Source organism: Lissotriton vulgaris, chromosome 5, assembly GCF_964263255.1.
Source record: "Lissotriton vulgaris chromosome 5, aLisVul1.2, whole genome shotgun sequence".
Taxonomy (NCBI): Eukaryota; Metazoa; Chordata; class Amphibia; order Caudata; family Salamandridae; genus Lissotriton; species Lissotriton vulgaris.
In genome coordinates this window covers 111,924,210-111,937,411 of record NC_141693.1, presented here as the reverse complement: position 1 = coordinate 111,937,411, position 13,202 = coordinate 111,924,210, and the positions used below count along the sequence as shown (strand labels likewise).

The following is a 13,202-nucleotide window of genomic DNA, read 5'->3' as shown; positions in this document are numbered from 1 at the left end:
GATTGGCAACTTAATGTTGCTGATCCCGAACGAGGAAAAAGTCTCGCTGAGATGTTATTTTGCCCGCTCGCGGTCGCCAACTTGACGTTGAGGACCACGAGCAAGCAAAAAATGCCCGCTATGCTACGCATTTTTGCACTATGCTACGTGCACTTTGCGTAGCACGTAGTTGCTCAAACTACACGATTATAGCGAAGTCCAACGCCCAGGCATATATTTTACACTCAACAGAAAGCATACCAGGTGCCTTGAAAGTCTTTAGAAGCAGTTTAATCAGCACACTTTTTTCTAGATGTCTACCAGGGGGGACCTATCCTCATCTACTGATCTTTCATTCAGTGCACCTCTGTTGCTGTTATAGAGAGGCTAGGAGTCTGGTCCTCCTCAGTCCAATAAACATCACTCTGAAATCCCCTTTCTCTTGTTAGTGATGGTTTTATGTTTCAATGTCAAGTCATTAGTCATTGCTAAATGCTGATGCTCATTTGTTCGATGTTTTTATTTCTGCTTTTGCTGTGTTTCTCCAGTGTCATACTTACGCTCCTTCCCCATCCAGATCTTCCCTTATCCTCCACTTCACAGCCCTCCATCACATTTGTTTTACTCTTTGGTCACTGCTGTCCGACCAATCACCCTTCACATACTTCTCGTGGAACTCCCTGTCTTTTTATTCAGACATTCCTAGACCAGCAGGGACGTCAGATCTGCTGTTTTCACTAATATGCAGTTAATGTCTCAGCACCGTGAGCAACTGTATTCTGCTTGAACTCAGGGGCGTAGATTCACGGGGGCTGTTTGTGGTGGTACACCCTCCTAATAAATGTATTTTGTGATAAATAGTTGGGTACAGGTGCTTTCAGTCGAGTATGGTGAGGTGTCTGTCGGATTTCTCCAGAAATGTTTACATACACAGATGAAAACGTACACACACTATCTCCCTCTCTCTGTTTGGAAAGACTCAGCCGCGGCCCGTGCAAATTAGAGCAGTGGGACCAGGTGGGCGGGGATTTCAACATACGACTGCGAGGGAAAAATAAATAAATAACTAATTTCCCCTCCTGGTCGTATGTTGAAATCCCCCCCACCCACCGGGTCTCATCGCTCCTACCTGCACGGACCGCAGCTGGAGAGACTGCTGGTTATTTCACAAAAAACTGTGCTTTGTATCACTTGGTACCCCTACCAATCCACATTCCTCTCCCTTTCTGCTGCCCTTAAATCCCTACTATATGCCCTGATTTTCGTGTAATGTATTTTAACATGATATGCCTGCATGATTATTGGGAAATCTGAAGCTTCAACCTCCCCCCAATCTTACTGACCAACCTATGCCCCTGCTTACACCAGGTGAGGCATCTTGTGGTGCTAAATTACAGGAAAACACCCACAGATTGGGTAACAAGTAAGGCCTCCAACTGCAAAATGCTTTTCTATCTAGATCACAGTAAGTTTGGGCTTTGCTCCAAATGGCACTGCCCACAAGGAGCTGAATTTTCAAGTCTGCCTTCTCCCTATACTACGTCTTATGTAATTAGAACCCAGTGGCCCTCAAGAAGTTGTGCCAGCCGCAGTCCATGCAGATAACAGTGGTGAGGCGGTGGATCCAGGTAAAGGGATATTTCATGGGATGATGCAGAGGGAAAATTAATTATTTAATTTTCCCTTATCCATCGTCCCTTGAAATCCCCCCTTAAGCGGCCCCACCGCTGTTACCTGCACGGACTGCGGCTGAGTTGTGCACAATCCCAGGTGCAAATTGTGCACCCTGTAAATACCTATATATATATACATACATACATCAGCGATTTATGGGAGAAAATAGGCATATATAGGGATACAGACCTTTACTAATAAATCATCTGCAAAGTAAATTTCAGATAAGCATTTATTACTTTTATATTGAAGTAGACTTTGACACTCATATTCTGAATGTGGATTCAGATAATGAAATCACATCAATTCTTCCTTTGCATTTATTTAATAACTTGGTTATTTTTCTTGACTCTGCAGGATTACAGCCAATTATCCACTCATATACTGTCCAGTGATTCGTCATTGGTGATCATTCATTAGTTCCCTTCCCAAAGCGCTTTATGCCGAACTGCCTTACTGTGTTGTCAAGGGATTAATTTATGGTAGCCTGGGATAGCCTTTTATTTGCAGTAGCATAAAACATCCAACGTATATTTCAACCCTTTTGGCAGTGAGCCTGGTGCTTTTTCAAGGCTATTTTTGTCACATTGTGGTACATGAATGAAATCTTTTAAAAATGGCCAGTATGCCGAAGACATTTAAGATGCCATCTGTATATAGTCTGTGCTGGGGTGAAGAGTGAATATATACTGTCAATGTATGTATATCAAAGTAAGTAGCAAATCTATATTTACGTATATATGCTTGCCTCAAGGATATAGTGGTGGTTGATATTCTCACTGGTTGATCTTGTGGTAGAAGACCCATCTTTTATCATGTCACCGTTGAACAAAGATGCTACATTTCTTGACTTCATTGGGAAGGAATTCTATTTCTTTTATCACATTCATTCAGATGTAGTAGTGGCAGGTCTCAGCCTTAAAATGTGGATATGCATCGCCATCTTTCTAAAGGAATCTTCATCCAGGTTGTAAGGAGAATTTTGCTCCCAGATTAAATCAAGCTAAACTAGGTTTGGTGGTTGTCTTGATCTCATCCGTCGATCAGTTGGACACCACTGCTAGGGGTACATCCTCACCTTCTTGTCCCCACATTTCCTGTCCTAATCTGTTTTCATAAGAGTTAGCAGCCTAACTTTTCGTTCCTAATTCTTTTGAAGAGGAAGATAGACCTGTGCAGGATTCCTGATCGCTTCTATTAGTTTATTACTGTTCAAATCGCTCAGGATGGTGAACACTAATTTATGATATGAAACACACTAAAGGTGATGGGAGGCTGATTGCAATTTGTTTAACCACTGGCAATCGCTGGGGGTAGCATTCCAACCCATTATTCCTTTGCTCACCAGGCCACCTCAGTTTGGGCGCAGGCATATGCAAGTCATACTTGACCCTGCTCCTCTTGGGAACAGTCCAGCCTGAACTGCCGAGCCAGGTCCTCCCTAAAACGGAAAACAAGCCACCCAGGAGTGGTTTTGCCATAGTTATGGGCTCATCAGCCAGGTATAGCTTGGTTCCAGTGACTCAGTGAGCACTTAAGGTGGTACCCGAAACACACAAAAAGTGATGGGAGGCTGCTCGCAATAGGTCTAACCACCAGCAATAGTTTGGGGTAGCACTCCAACCCATCATTCTTTGGCCTACCAAGCCACCTCAGTTTGTACCAGCAATATGCAAATCAGTCTTGACCCTGATACTCATGGGAATAGTCCAGCCTGAACTACCAGGTCAAGTCCTCCCTCAACCAGAACACAAGCAACCCAGGACCAGTTTTGCCCTGGTTATACAAACTGCAAACATTCCTCCCATCACCTTTTGTGTGTTTCATGTGCCGCCCTAAGTGGCATGGGTATGCCCAGACATGAGTCGCATGCTCATTCGAACCAAGCTGTAACCGGCTGATGAACCCATAACTAGGGTGAAACCAGTCCTGGGTTGCTTGTGTTCCTGTTCAAGGAGGACATGACCTGCAAAAATAAATCACTTTTCAAAAACCATCCCACATATTGTACCATACTACATGTGTGTGTTCTGATGTTACATGGCAAGAGGGACTACACACATGTCCTAGAGGCAAGCTAGGGGGCAGATATAACAGACCCACAACAACAGCAGAACATTTAAGAATCAGTGACGGCTGCCACCAGTTTAAAGGGGTAGGGCGGCGGGGTGGGGAATAAAAGTAAATTAAAAGGACTTACCTGCCGCTCTTGCTGACGCTGCCTGCTGCCTCATTGCTCCTATCGCAATTGGCTTCAAAGCAGAGGCTTCCCATCCAATCCAGATGCTGCTCTCATACTGTGCATAGCATGAGAGAAACGCCGGGAGTAGCCTTAGTGGGCTGGTCTAACACTCGCTCAGGCATAGGGGGTCTGTGCTATTTCTACAGTCGGCTGCAGAATACAGCTTGGTTGGGGAAACCTAAGTGCGCATGTTGGTTTGGCCGGCCTAAGACAGCGCCCTGCACCAGTCCTCTTCATTGCCATGGCCTGGCTTCAACCCACCCTAGACTATCGGCTTTGCAGCTCAGACAGCAGTGCTAAATAAAAGGATAATAGCATTGTTTTATTATAATTTTATTTATCGTCTGCTGTCGCTGAGCAGTGGGGTGATGCTCCTCCGGCATTACGAAGGAGCCTCTCCTGATAAGAATTTGAGCACATGTAACCCTCCTTCTCCACCGCCAACCTGTCATTGTCTCATATCTTGAAGCTCAGATGACCCTTCTTGGGCCAAACCTCAGGGAGCACGGCAATGCACAACCTGGAAACTCCTCGCGGCTACTGGAGATGAGACTAAGTCATAAGTGTGTGACTCATCTTTGTGCAGCAGGCACTATGATGAAGCTTCATGGAGCAAGAAAACTAGAGTAGGAGACCCTGTCATGGAGCGGTGTATGTTTTGCGTGAATAAGGGATTTCATGGTCTTCAAAGGTCTCAAGAACTACAACTGCTCCCCCCAGCCCTCCCCCTTCTGGATGACACAGCTGTTGCCAAAATATTAACAACAATTTTACAAGAATATGAATGAAAAAAAAATCCAACTCCTAGCTATCCAAACAGCATTTACTCTGTGGCTCTTCCTCAGGAGACCACTCATCACAGGCAGCTCTGCATCTCAAAGTGACCATGATTGAGGGGTTTGTTCTGCTATTGATCTCATCTCTGGCACACTCCCCTGAAAGGTTTCTTGGCTGCTGTTCTCCTTCATACTTCTAAATGGTTTACTTACGGAGGAAGATGTTAAGACTCCGCTGTGAGCCAGCAAGCGAGTATGATGCAGCGCAGAATCTATCGGCTCTGCTGCGCACTGTTTAGATCATCTATGCTACACAGAACAGACACAATGATGCCTTTTCACTTCTGCAGGTATGTAAATCACTGCATATTGCATGGATGATCAGTCAGAAAATGTGGGTGACATTAAACAAAATTAGATTATATCATTGCAGCATGGCTTTATAAATATAAATAGCAGGTATGGCCCATTTGGATTAAATGTTGAAGTCCATGGCAGAGAGTGAATAGGATTTCCTGCTTTGGATGGCTCCCATGCTACAGCATAGAGCGTGCCAGCCATCGAATTAACCACCACAAAGGATGTGCAAAGCTGTAGGGTATGTTCAAGTGTGGTATTTTGCAGGAAGAATCTGCCATGTATTGATAACCAGCCAGGACTTTCTTCTGAATGCTGTTTTCACTATTTTTGATTTAAGCATTTCATTGATATGCATATATAATGCCATTGTCACATTTAATTATGTGTTTATGTTCTTCATTGCTTATAGAATGGAGGGCAACTAATTCCACTTAGGAGCCCTGTAAATTCATATTCCAGTTTAGCACTAACATTTTTTTTATCAAACTAAAGCTTCTGTTTCTTTGCTATTCTGAGACTGCTTCTTGGATATACCTTACTTTGCTCAATTTGTTCATTTGTGGGAGTGAAGAACATGTTTTACTGTATTGTTTGCTTGAAGAGAATTGGCTGAAAAAAATCATTAGTAATTTTTCAACAGTGACTGTTACAAGAAGTTCCTTCTTTATGTACTTTATGTTATATACGTTAGGCAGGCGATAAATCTGCTAACTCTAAAACTAGCAAGTGTGCTACGTGGGAAAACGATTTAGCCAAAAGTTAATATAGTTAAGATATAAATCACTAAACTGTGTAAAATAAGTTATTTAAAGAGATAGAGACAAAACACAAGTCACAAAAAAAGAAGTTGGATGTAACGATCAAAAATTTAAAAAAAAACAAAAAATTACAGTAGGACGCAGTGGAAAATGGTACAGCGGGACAAAATGCAACCTCGCCGATTAGCAAGCCTTATATTTCTAAATTACGGTACCGCAGGACTCTTGTGTGACTCATCCTCCAGATAAACATATTTTTTAACTCTTCAGCCCATCTAAAGCACCTTTTCACCTTTTTAAATACACATTTCTCCAAAACAGCTGAACAGATTTACACCACATTAACAAAATCACACTTTATGAGTAAAATTCTAACTTTTTGACACATTTGGTGTAATTCTGTTGAGCTGTTTTTTTCAATAGCTACAACAGAAGTTTCCTATGGGAATCAAATAGGGAAATCAATGATTTAGGAAAGCCCTTTTTCTTGGCCCCAACTTGATGGATCACTCCGAAGCATTCCAGGGAGGAGTTGAGGTGGATACACTTTTCTTTGGGAAAGTTTCCCAAAGATTTGTCAAAGAGCGCCAAATCTATTGGCAAAACATAAAATATTCTTCCATTGGAAGCTCTGATATAACTTTATCCACACATAGGGGGTCATTATGATTGCGGTTTTTCCGCATCCTCGGGGCCGGAGGAAGCCACCGCCGGCCCCGAGGATGCGGAAAAACCGCAGAGGACTGACCAAAGACCCACCGCCAGATTAGGATGGCTGGTGGGTCCTGGTTTCCGTCCGCAGCTTTTCCGCCGCGGTCGGATTACAACCGCGGCGGAAAAGCTCTAATATGGTGACAGTGTCTTCCAGACACCGTCCACCATATTAGGATGGCCAGTAAATTATGCTTTTCCGCGGCGGGTTTTCCGCCGTGGAAAAGCATACGGAACTTCACTGCGGGGGCCCGTTGCGGGCCCCCTAGGTGAAGGGGGCGTGGGGGGTGCACATGGGGGGTACCAATGGTACCCCCCTGCATTTGCATGCAGAAAGCGGCAGGCACCGCGCGGTGCCTGCCTCTTTCTGCATGCAAATGAATGCGTGCATTTTTAACATTGCCGCGGGTGCAGCTTGAAGCTGCACCCGCCGCAATGTTAAAAATAGAGGATGTGACCGCCAGGGTGGCGGTCACATCCTAATTGCACAGGAGGGAACTCCGCATGCCATGCGGAGGTTCCCTCCTGCTCTGGGGTCGCGGACGGACGCAAGTCCGTCCGCGATCCTAATCGACCCCTAAGTTTTTATAATTATACTGATGATAGGCAGCTCATTACTTATTTATCCACCCTCAAAGACCACTCCTTTTAGGAACTTCGAATGTTGCCTTTTATCACTGACCCGTTGATGGTGGAAACAGCCTTACTCCCTTTAATTATGTCCAGAATTGAGATTTAGATGGTGGGGCCAAACTTTTCAGCACCTCTGGGAGCCAGCGGCCTAAAGTACAGAACTTTAGGGGTCTTTTGGAGGTTGGCAGATGCTGGTCATGTGGCAAAAGCAACAAACACCCCACTTGCCAAATTGAGAGATGACAGGAGAACCACAGTATTTCCACTGGTAGAGCCTTAGCTGATTCAGCCAGCAGAAATCTTTGACCCGGAACTCCATCTGGCACTGGGCCGCCATGTCACAGTGATGGTTACCCCAACTTATCAACACAAGACAATCATCACTCCAGTCCCCTAATCATGAATACCATGCAAGGCATGGCTAACCCAGTCAGGGACACCAGTCACCGGTCCTGATGCAAAGTGAGAAAACTTCCTTAATAGCCAGTGACATTGTTGTCTTGTTTTTCCACTCATACCTTTGTAGTTTGTTTTTGAAAAACAGAAAAGTTGGCCAAGTAGGGCAGACAACGTGGTGCTCTGGTTACAAAGCATCCACCACACCAACGTATACACTCTAGGCAGTGAGAGCCGCGCCAGGCAAGCAGGGATCTCTAAATATGGCGGAAAGTCCCCTGCCAGGGAAGTAGGGGCTAAGCCTTCTGATGGCATGGCAGGCTGTCGGGTCATCATAGTTTAAAATGCCTCCTTAGGCTTTTTGATGGATCCAAATCGGTCCTTTGAGCCTCGAATTACATGTATCAAAAAGGCAGCTTGCCCTACCAAAATAACCCAAGATAATCTTTTCAACTTCGCTCAAAGGGTCAACACGGCACTCCCCTTGACTAGGAAAATGGGGCTATGCTGGAACCTGTGACTACTTGTCCTACCAGCCGTAGAAATGAGATAACGGAGTATATCGAGCACTGCTAATTCAAACAAATTGGACAATACTTTTAATAGGAGCCAAGCTATTACATATAGTTTATAAAGTCCTGCACTTTAAAGGGCCTGCCATATTGAGGTAAAAATATACTTTATTTCTCACAATTTGTTTAAGGCTCAGATTCATGATTTCACAAAGGCCAGAATGAGTAGCAAGGTTTTTTCAGCGAAGACTTCTCAAGCCTGAAAATCTCTGCATCTTCAGACAATACAGATTTGATATTTCAGGGCATATGGCGTCAGACCTCCTATGCTAAGGTGGAGAAGAAGATTGTACCTATATGTCCGAGCCAGAGTCAAAATTAACTGTGATATCTCTGACAGCTGGCAGTTTGGGTATGAGGTTAAACAGAGATGCCCAACCTCAACCTTCTTTTTGCTTTGGTGGTTAGGTCATTGACATGCTTTCTTACATTGGAAATGTATGAATGGAGCATATGAATTGGGGACACTACATATGGGGTCTCTCTTTAAGCAGATACAATTGTATTGTTGTCCCAACCTACGGGGGCAGCAACAGTAATATGCCTCCTATAATAACTGGAAGAATATTGCAAAGTTTCAGGGCTCAAAACAAACTGGGTCAAAGTTTGCCTTTTCCCTCTAGACACAGTGAAAAGACATAGGAGCAATATCCTGCTTGACCTATGCATGGTGTGGCAGACCAGAGCTTATATTATTTAGGAATCCAAGTACCACACATAGAACAAGATGATCATGAATTGAGCATCTCTACAGACGTGGAGACCGTACTAGTGCATTTGGAGTTGAAGACAAAACTCGTATTATTGCTGATGGGCTGTGCAACACTAATAAAGATGGTGGCCAAAATGGGAGAACTGTATAGTGAATGTAGTTTTTAACATTCATTCAGGAACAATAACCCTTTAGGGTATGACCCGGCCAATTCCTCCTCTATGCCCAGTTAACAGGTACACTCAGATGCGCATGGGAAGGGTTCCTGGATGGCCAGCAGGAAGACACACACTCACAGAACTGCATAGATTATTGAAGGCCTAAACCTATTTCACAAGTATATAGGTCCCTTTGCATAGACCAACCATCCCCACACTAGGGGGCACTCGTAATAAATGGGAAAATGATCTCAGGCAGCCAGTTGAAGAGGTAGGAGTACTATAATAAACAAGTGACTGGTAATGCAGCTTTTTGATTTACCCAAAATAAATTCCTATATAGACCAGATCGTATCCCAAAGATATTGGCTAAAATATACCCCAAACACACTGGTCATTGTCCTTGGGGCACTGCCCCGAATTAGGACTTCATCCATATGGTGTGGCAGTGCCGAATAGTGTCACACTTCTACAAAATGATTGTGACACATTTCAGAACCACCGTAGGGGGAGTGGTAGGGCGGTGTAGTGAGGCTCTCACAACTACTAGCTAAAAGGTGTATTACAGTACATTGGCTTTGGGATCTAGGATAGTCATTTGACGACAGGCGTAAAGATTTGGAGCGGGATCTGGCAAAAGAGTCCAAGTGGAAATAGTGGGTATGGATGATAAGGTGACAGAAGATCTATTTGACTGAAGAGACAAGAAATTGACAATAGTAGACCGCTTAGATTTGTCATCCGACAGATATGAAAAAGGATTTTTGTAAACAACAAAGACACAATAGGATGTCATTAAGACGCGGAATAATGCCCTAAACCCAGGTACAGCTGAATATAATGAGAAAGTGAGTCCTGTATCGAACTAAGTGAGACACCCTATTCAAAGTGAATAAAATGCAAACATGAACATGGCAAACACTACCCTAAGCACAAGTAATGTTAAAATACCTGCAAATGAAGCTTAGATCTCCCAGACCAACTATAAAAAAGATGAAACATACTACTAAACAATGCAAAGGTCACCACTTGAACATTTATTGTGTTACAGTGTGTTTGTATTATTTATTTTTCTTTTTCATCGGCAAATCTATTTATGCTGCATGAAACTGTAGGCGAAAGTTAGTGAAAATCCAATAAGTCTTTACTAAAACCTCACCTTCTCAGTAACATAAATTAAATATTTTATATATTTTTTTCCAGTATTCTATTTGATGCTTTTTATTATTGCTATTTATTTATAAAACATATTACTTTTTCATGTCATACTGAAGCATGTGGTATTTTGATCATGGTGTTTGCATTATAGGTCCTAATATGTACCCACTCTCTTTTTTACCCATGTAATGAAGAAATAAACACAAATGCTCTTGTAAAATAATGGAGATAAAGGGGATTATTTTAAGCCAAATTTGAGAGGTAATATTTTATAAACCTTACGTTAACCATCTAGAGATGCAGTCAGCATACGAAGAAGAATTGAAGAAGAGATACAACTCACCACAGACCAGATAGACAGACAGAAAAACATGTGTTTCGTTGGACAGATTCCTGCCATGTTTATAGACCATTCACGTAATCTATGTTTCTAAAGTCCTACTTCATGGAAGTTCCCATTGACTGGTTGAGTCCACAGAACTGTTTGTTGATATGTTAAAAGGTGAGGTCTGATGGTCTTCTTATCTTAATAGCCACCCACTACAGAAGAACACCGGAGCGCCAAGGTACAGATTGGGCACAGAGCATCTGCAGGAGTGGAAGGCAGAGGAGACCCACAATTCTAAGGAACTTAACACAGTGACCAGAAAGCCAGAAGAATCTGTCAAGGGACTCACAGAAGAGGCATCTGCTGAAGACCAAGGTACTGTGCCCCTATGTCTTAAGGACGTCATTAAGCGTAACAGGGCACCTGAGAAACTCCTACCAGCAGTGGAATGATTGACAATATCAGCCCAGTCTAGACCAGCATTAAAGGTGACAAAATAGTAGCAAATGCCCATCCTTGGAGTACGTCAGGCACCACATATGGCCACTTACGGGTACTGCAACACACTCCAATAGAAAACAGTAACACAGGGACTTAACCAACACCCCAAATGTTGAATCAGTGACAACATTAAAGTTTTGAACTAAAAAGACACAGAAATTCACCAGCTCTAACTGTAACTTGCGCCCGGCCATGCACTGCTTATGACCTCACATATTACATCACTCAAGACATGTTCTATGACCTCTTTTATGACATCACTGATGACATCTCAAATGGCATAATTGATGACATCACTCATGACATCACTTAATTTCTGGTTTTATTTTAGTTCAAAACGTTGATGTGGTCACTAACAAATTCACCTATCTATATTGTCACTTTAACCTTTTTTTTAAAAAACAAAAACAGATCTTTTTATCACACCTAAATATACAGTTACTTTAACAGTTGTTTTTTTCAGTGAGAAGGTTTTATGAAAGGAAAGTAATATTTTATTGCCATATTTAAAATCAACCCCCTGCAGCACACGGCCTTCCACTGAGCAGGGGGTTGACTACAGCTGAGACCTCTCTCCGGAATGACAAAAGTGCATAGTAGGGTGTAGAGGCCTCTCCTCTAAGACCTTTCTCTAGGATAATAGGTAGAGTTGTGTGGGAAACTGGTCTCTCTGCTGGCAGCTTTCCCCTTAGCTTAGTAGGGTATAAGGAAGGTGTAACCTCTCCGCTAACACCCCTCCATAGAGTGACAAGCACGCATAGTAGTGTTTGGGGAAGTAATAGCCTCTTAGGTGAGACCCATTTCTTGGATGACATGCGTGGATAGTGGGTTACCGGAGGAACTGGCCTCTCCTTTTAGGCATCTCTCTCAAATGACTGCTGTGTGTAGTAGGGTGTGGGGAGAGTCTTAACTCTGTACTCACAGCTCTTCCCAAGCAGATGGGTGTAATAGTAAACTCTGATAAACACCATCTCCAGTAACACACATCCCTACAGTAACAGGTGTGCATACTAGAGTGTATACTGTAACAACAGGAGAGGAAGGGCTTAAGACAACACTCCTATGCCCCTGGTCAAATCTGTAACAACAACGAAGGAGTGCAAAGCACAGTGTTCAAACTCAACTAATATACTACAAAACACCATATGTCTTAAAAAATTGTGATGTGTCAGGATTAACAAAACAACACACACATATCTCACAGGGGTGGCAAACACCTAACCCAGTTGGGTTGTGACTAAAACTGGGTGCCTGTATCCCACTTTGTAAAACAGGACAGGGATCTCCCTGTTGTAGAAGGACCCTCACTCACCACTAGCTGGTGACATGCTTCATCACGGGGTCCCCGCTGGGGTGATCTAGTACCTCCCCAGCGTGCTACAACGCCTGTTTACAGCGGAGCAGGATGTGGTGGATGCAACAGTGCCCAAATCAAAGTGTGGTGATAGTAGGTGCAATTTTTAAAAAATACTAGGTTGTAGTCTTTATACCTATTTTAATAATGACCAACCTGTATTTAATCCCCCTTAAGTGAAGACAGCGCGGGTACTCTTCACGCGGTAAATGTTGCTTTACTCGCGGCTCCCCGCCTCAAACCTAAACTCTGGGCTGCCGTCTTACCCGGAAAGACTTAAGGGGGATTTAATACTGCCCCAATGGCGTCTTTTGGCCAGGTCGCACATTTTTGCCCTGACCTACATCACGGAGACTGCCCTTGATGGTTAAATGTTATTTATATTTTTTTCACACTTTGAACCTCACAGTAGGGTGCGCCTTAGCGCGCGAATACCACTGGGGGTCTAATTTTAGGTCCTGACGAATGCTGAGCAAATCGCAGTCTAACAGCAGAAACATGTTGACCATCATTTTTGTATAATCATTAAGGACATTGGTTTCTTAACACAGAACCTATCAGTCCGCTCACTTGTTTTTAACAAATACAGGTTGGTCATTATTAAAATAGGTATAAAGACTACAACCTAGTATTTTTTTTAAATTGCACCTACTATCACCACACTTTGATTTGGGCACTGTTGCATCCACCACATCCTGCTCCGCTGTAAACAGGCGTTGTAGCACGCTGGGGAGGTACTAGATCACCCCAGCGGGGACCCCGTGATGAAGCATGTCACTAGCTAGTGGTGAGTGAGGGTCCTTCTACAACAGGGAGATTCCTGTCCTGTTTTACAAAGTGGGATACAGGCACCCAGTTTTAGTCACAACCCAACTGGGTTAGGTGTTTGC

General features: G+C 43.4%; 1 protein-coding gene across 1 annotated transcript in view; it reads left to right on the top strand.

Moving 5' to 3' along the window:
• Positions 1–13,202, top strand: part of CCDC187 (coiled-coil domain containing 187) — a 296,756-nt gene that overhangs the window by 190,293 nt on the left and 93,261 nt on the right. The window contains exon 23 of the mRNA XM_086919347.1: positions 10,663–10,832. Coding sequence (XP_086775473.1) covers positions 10,663–10,832 — 170 coding nt within the window. The remainder of the gene's footprint in view (positions 1–10,662; positions 10,833–13,202) is intronic.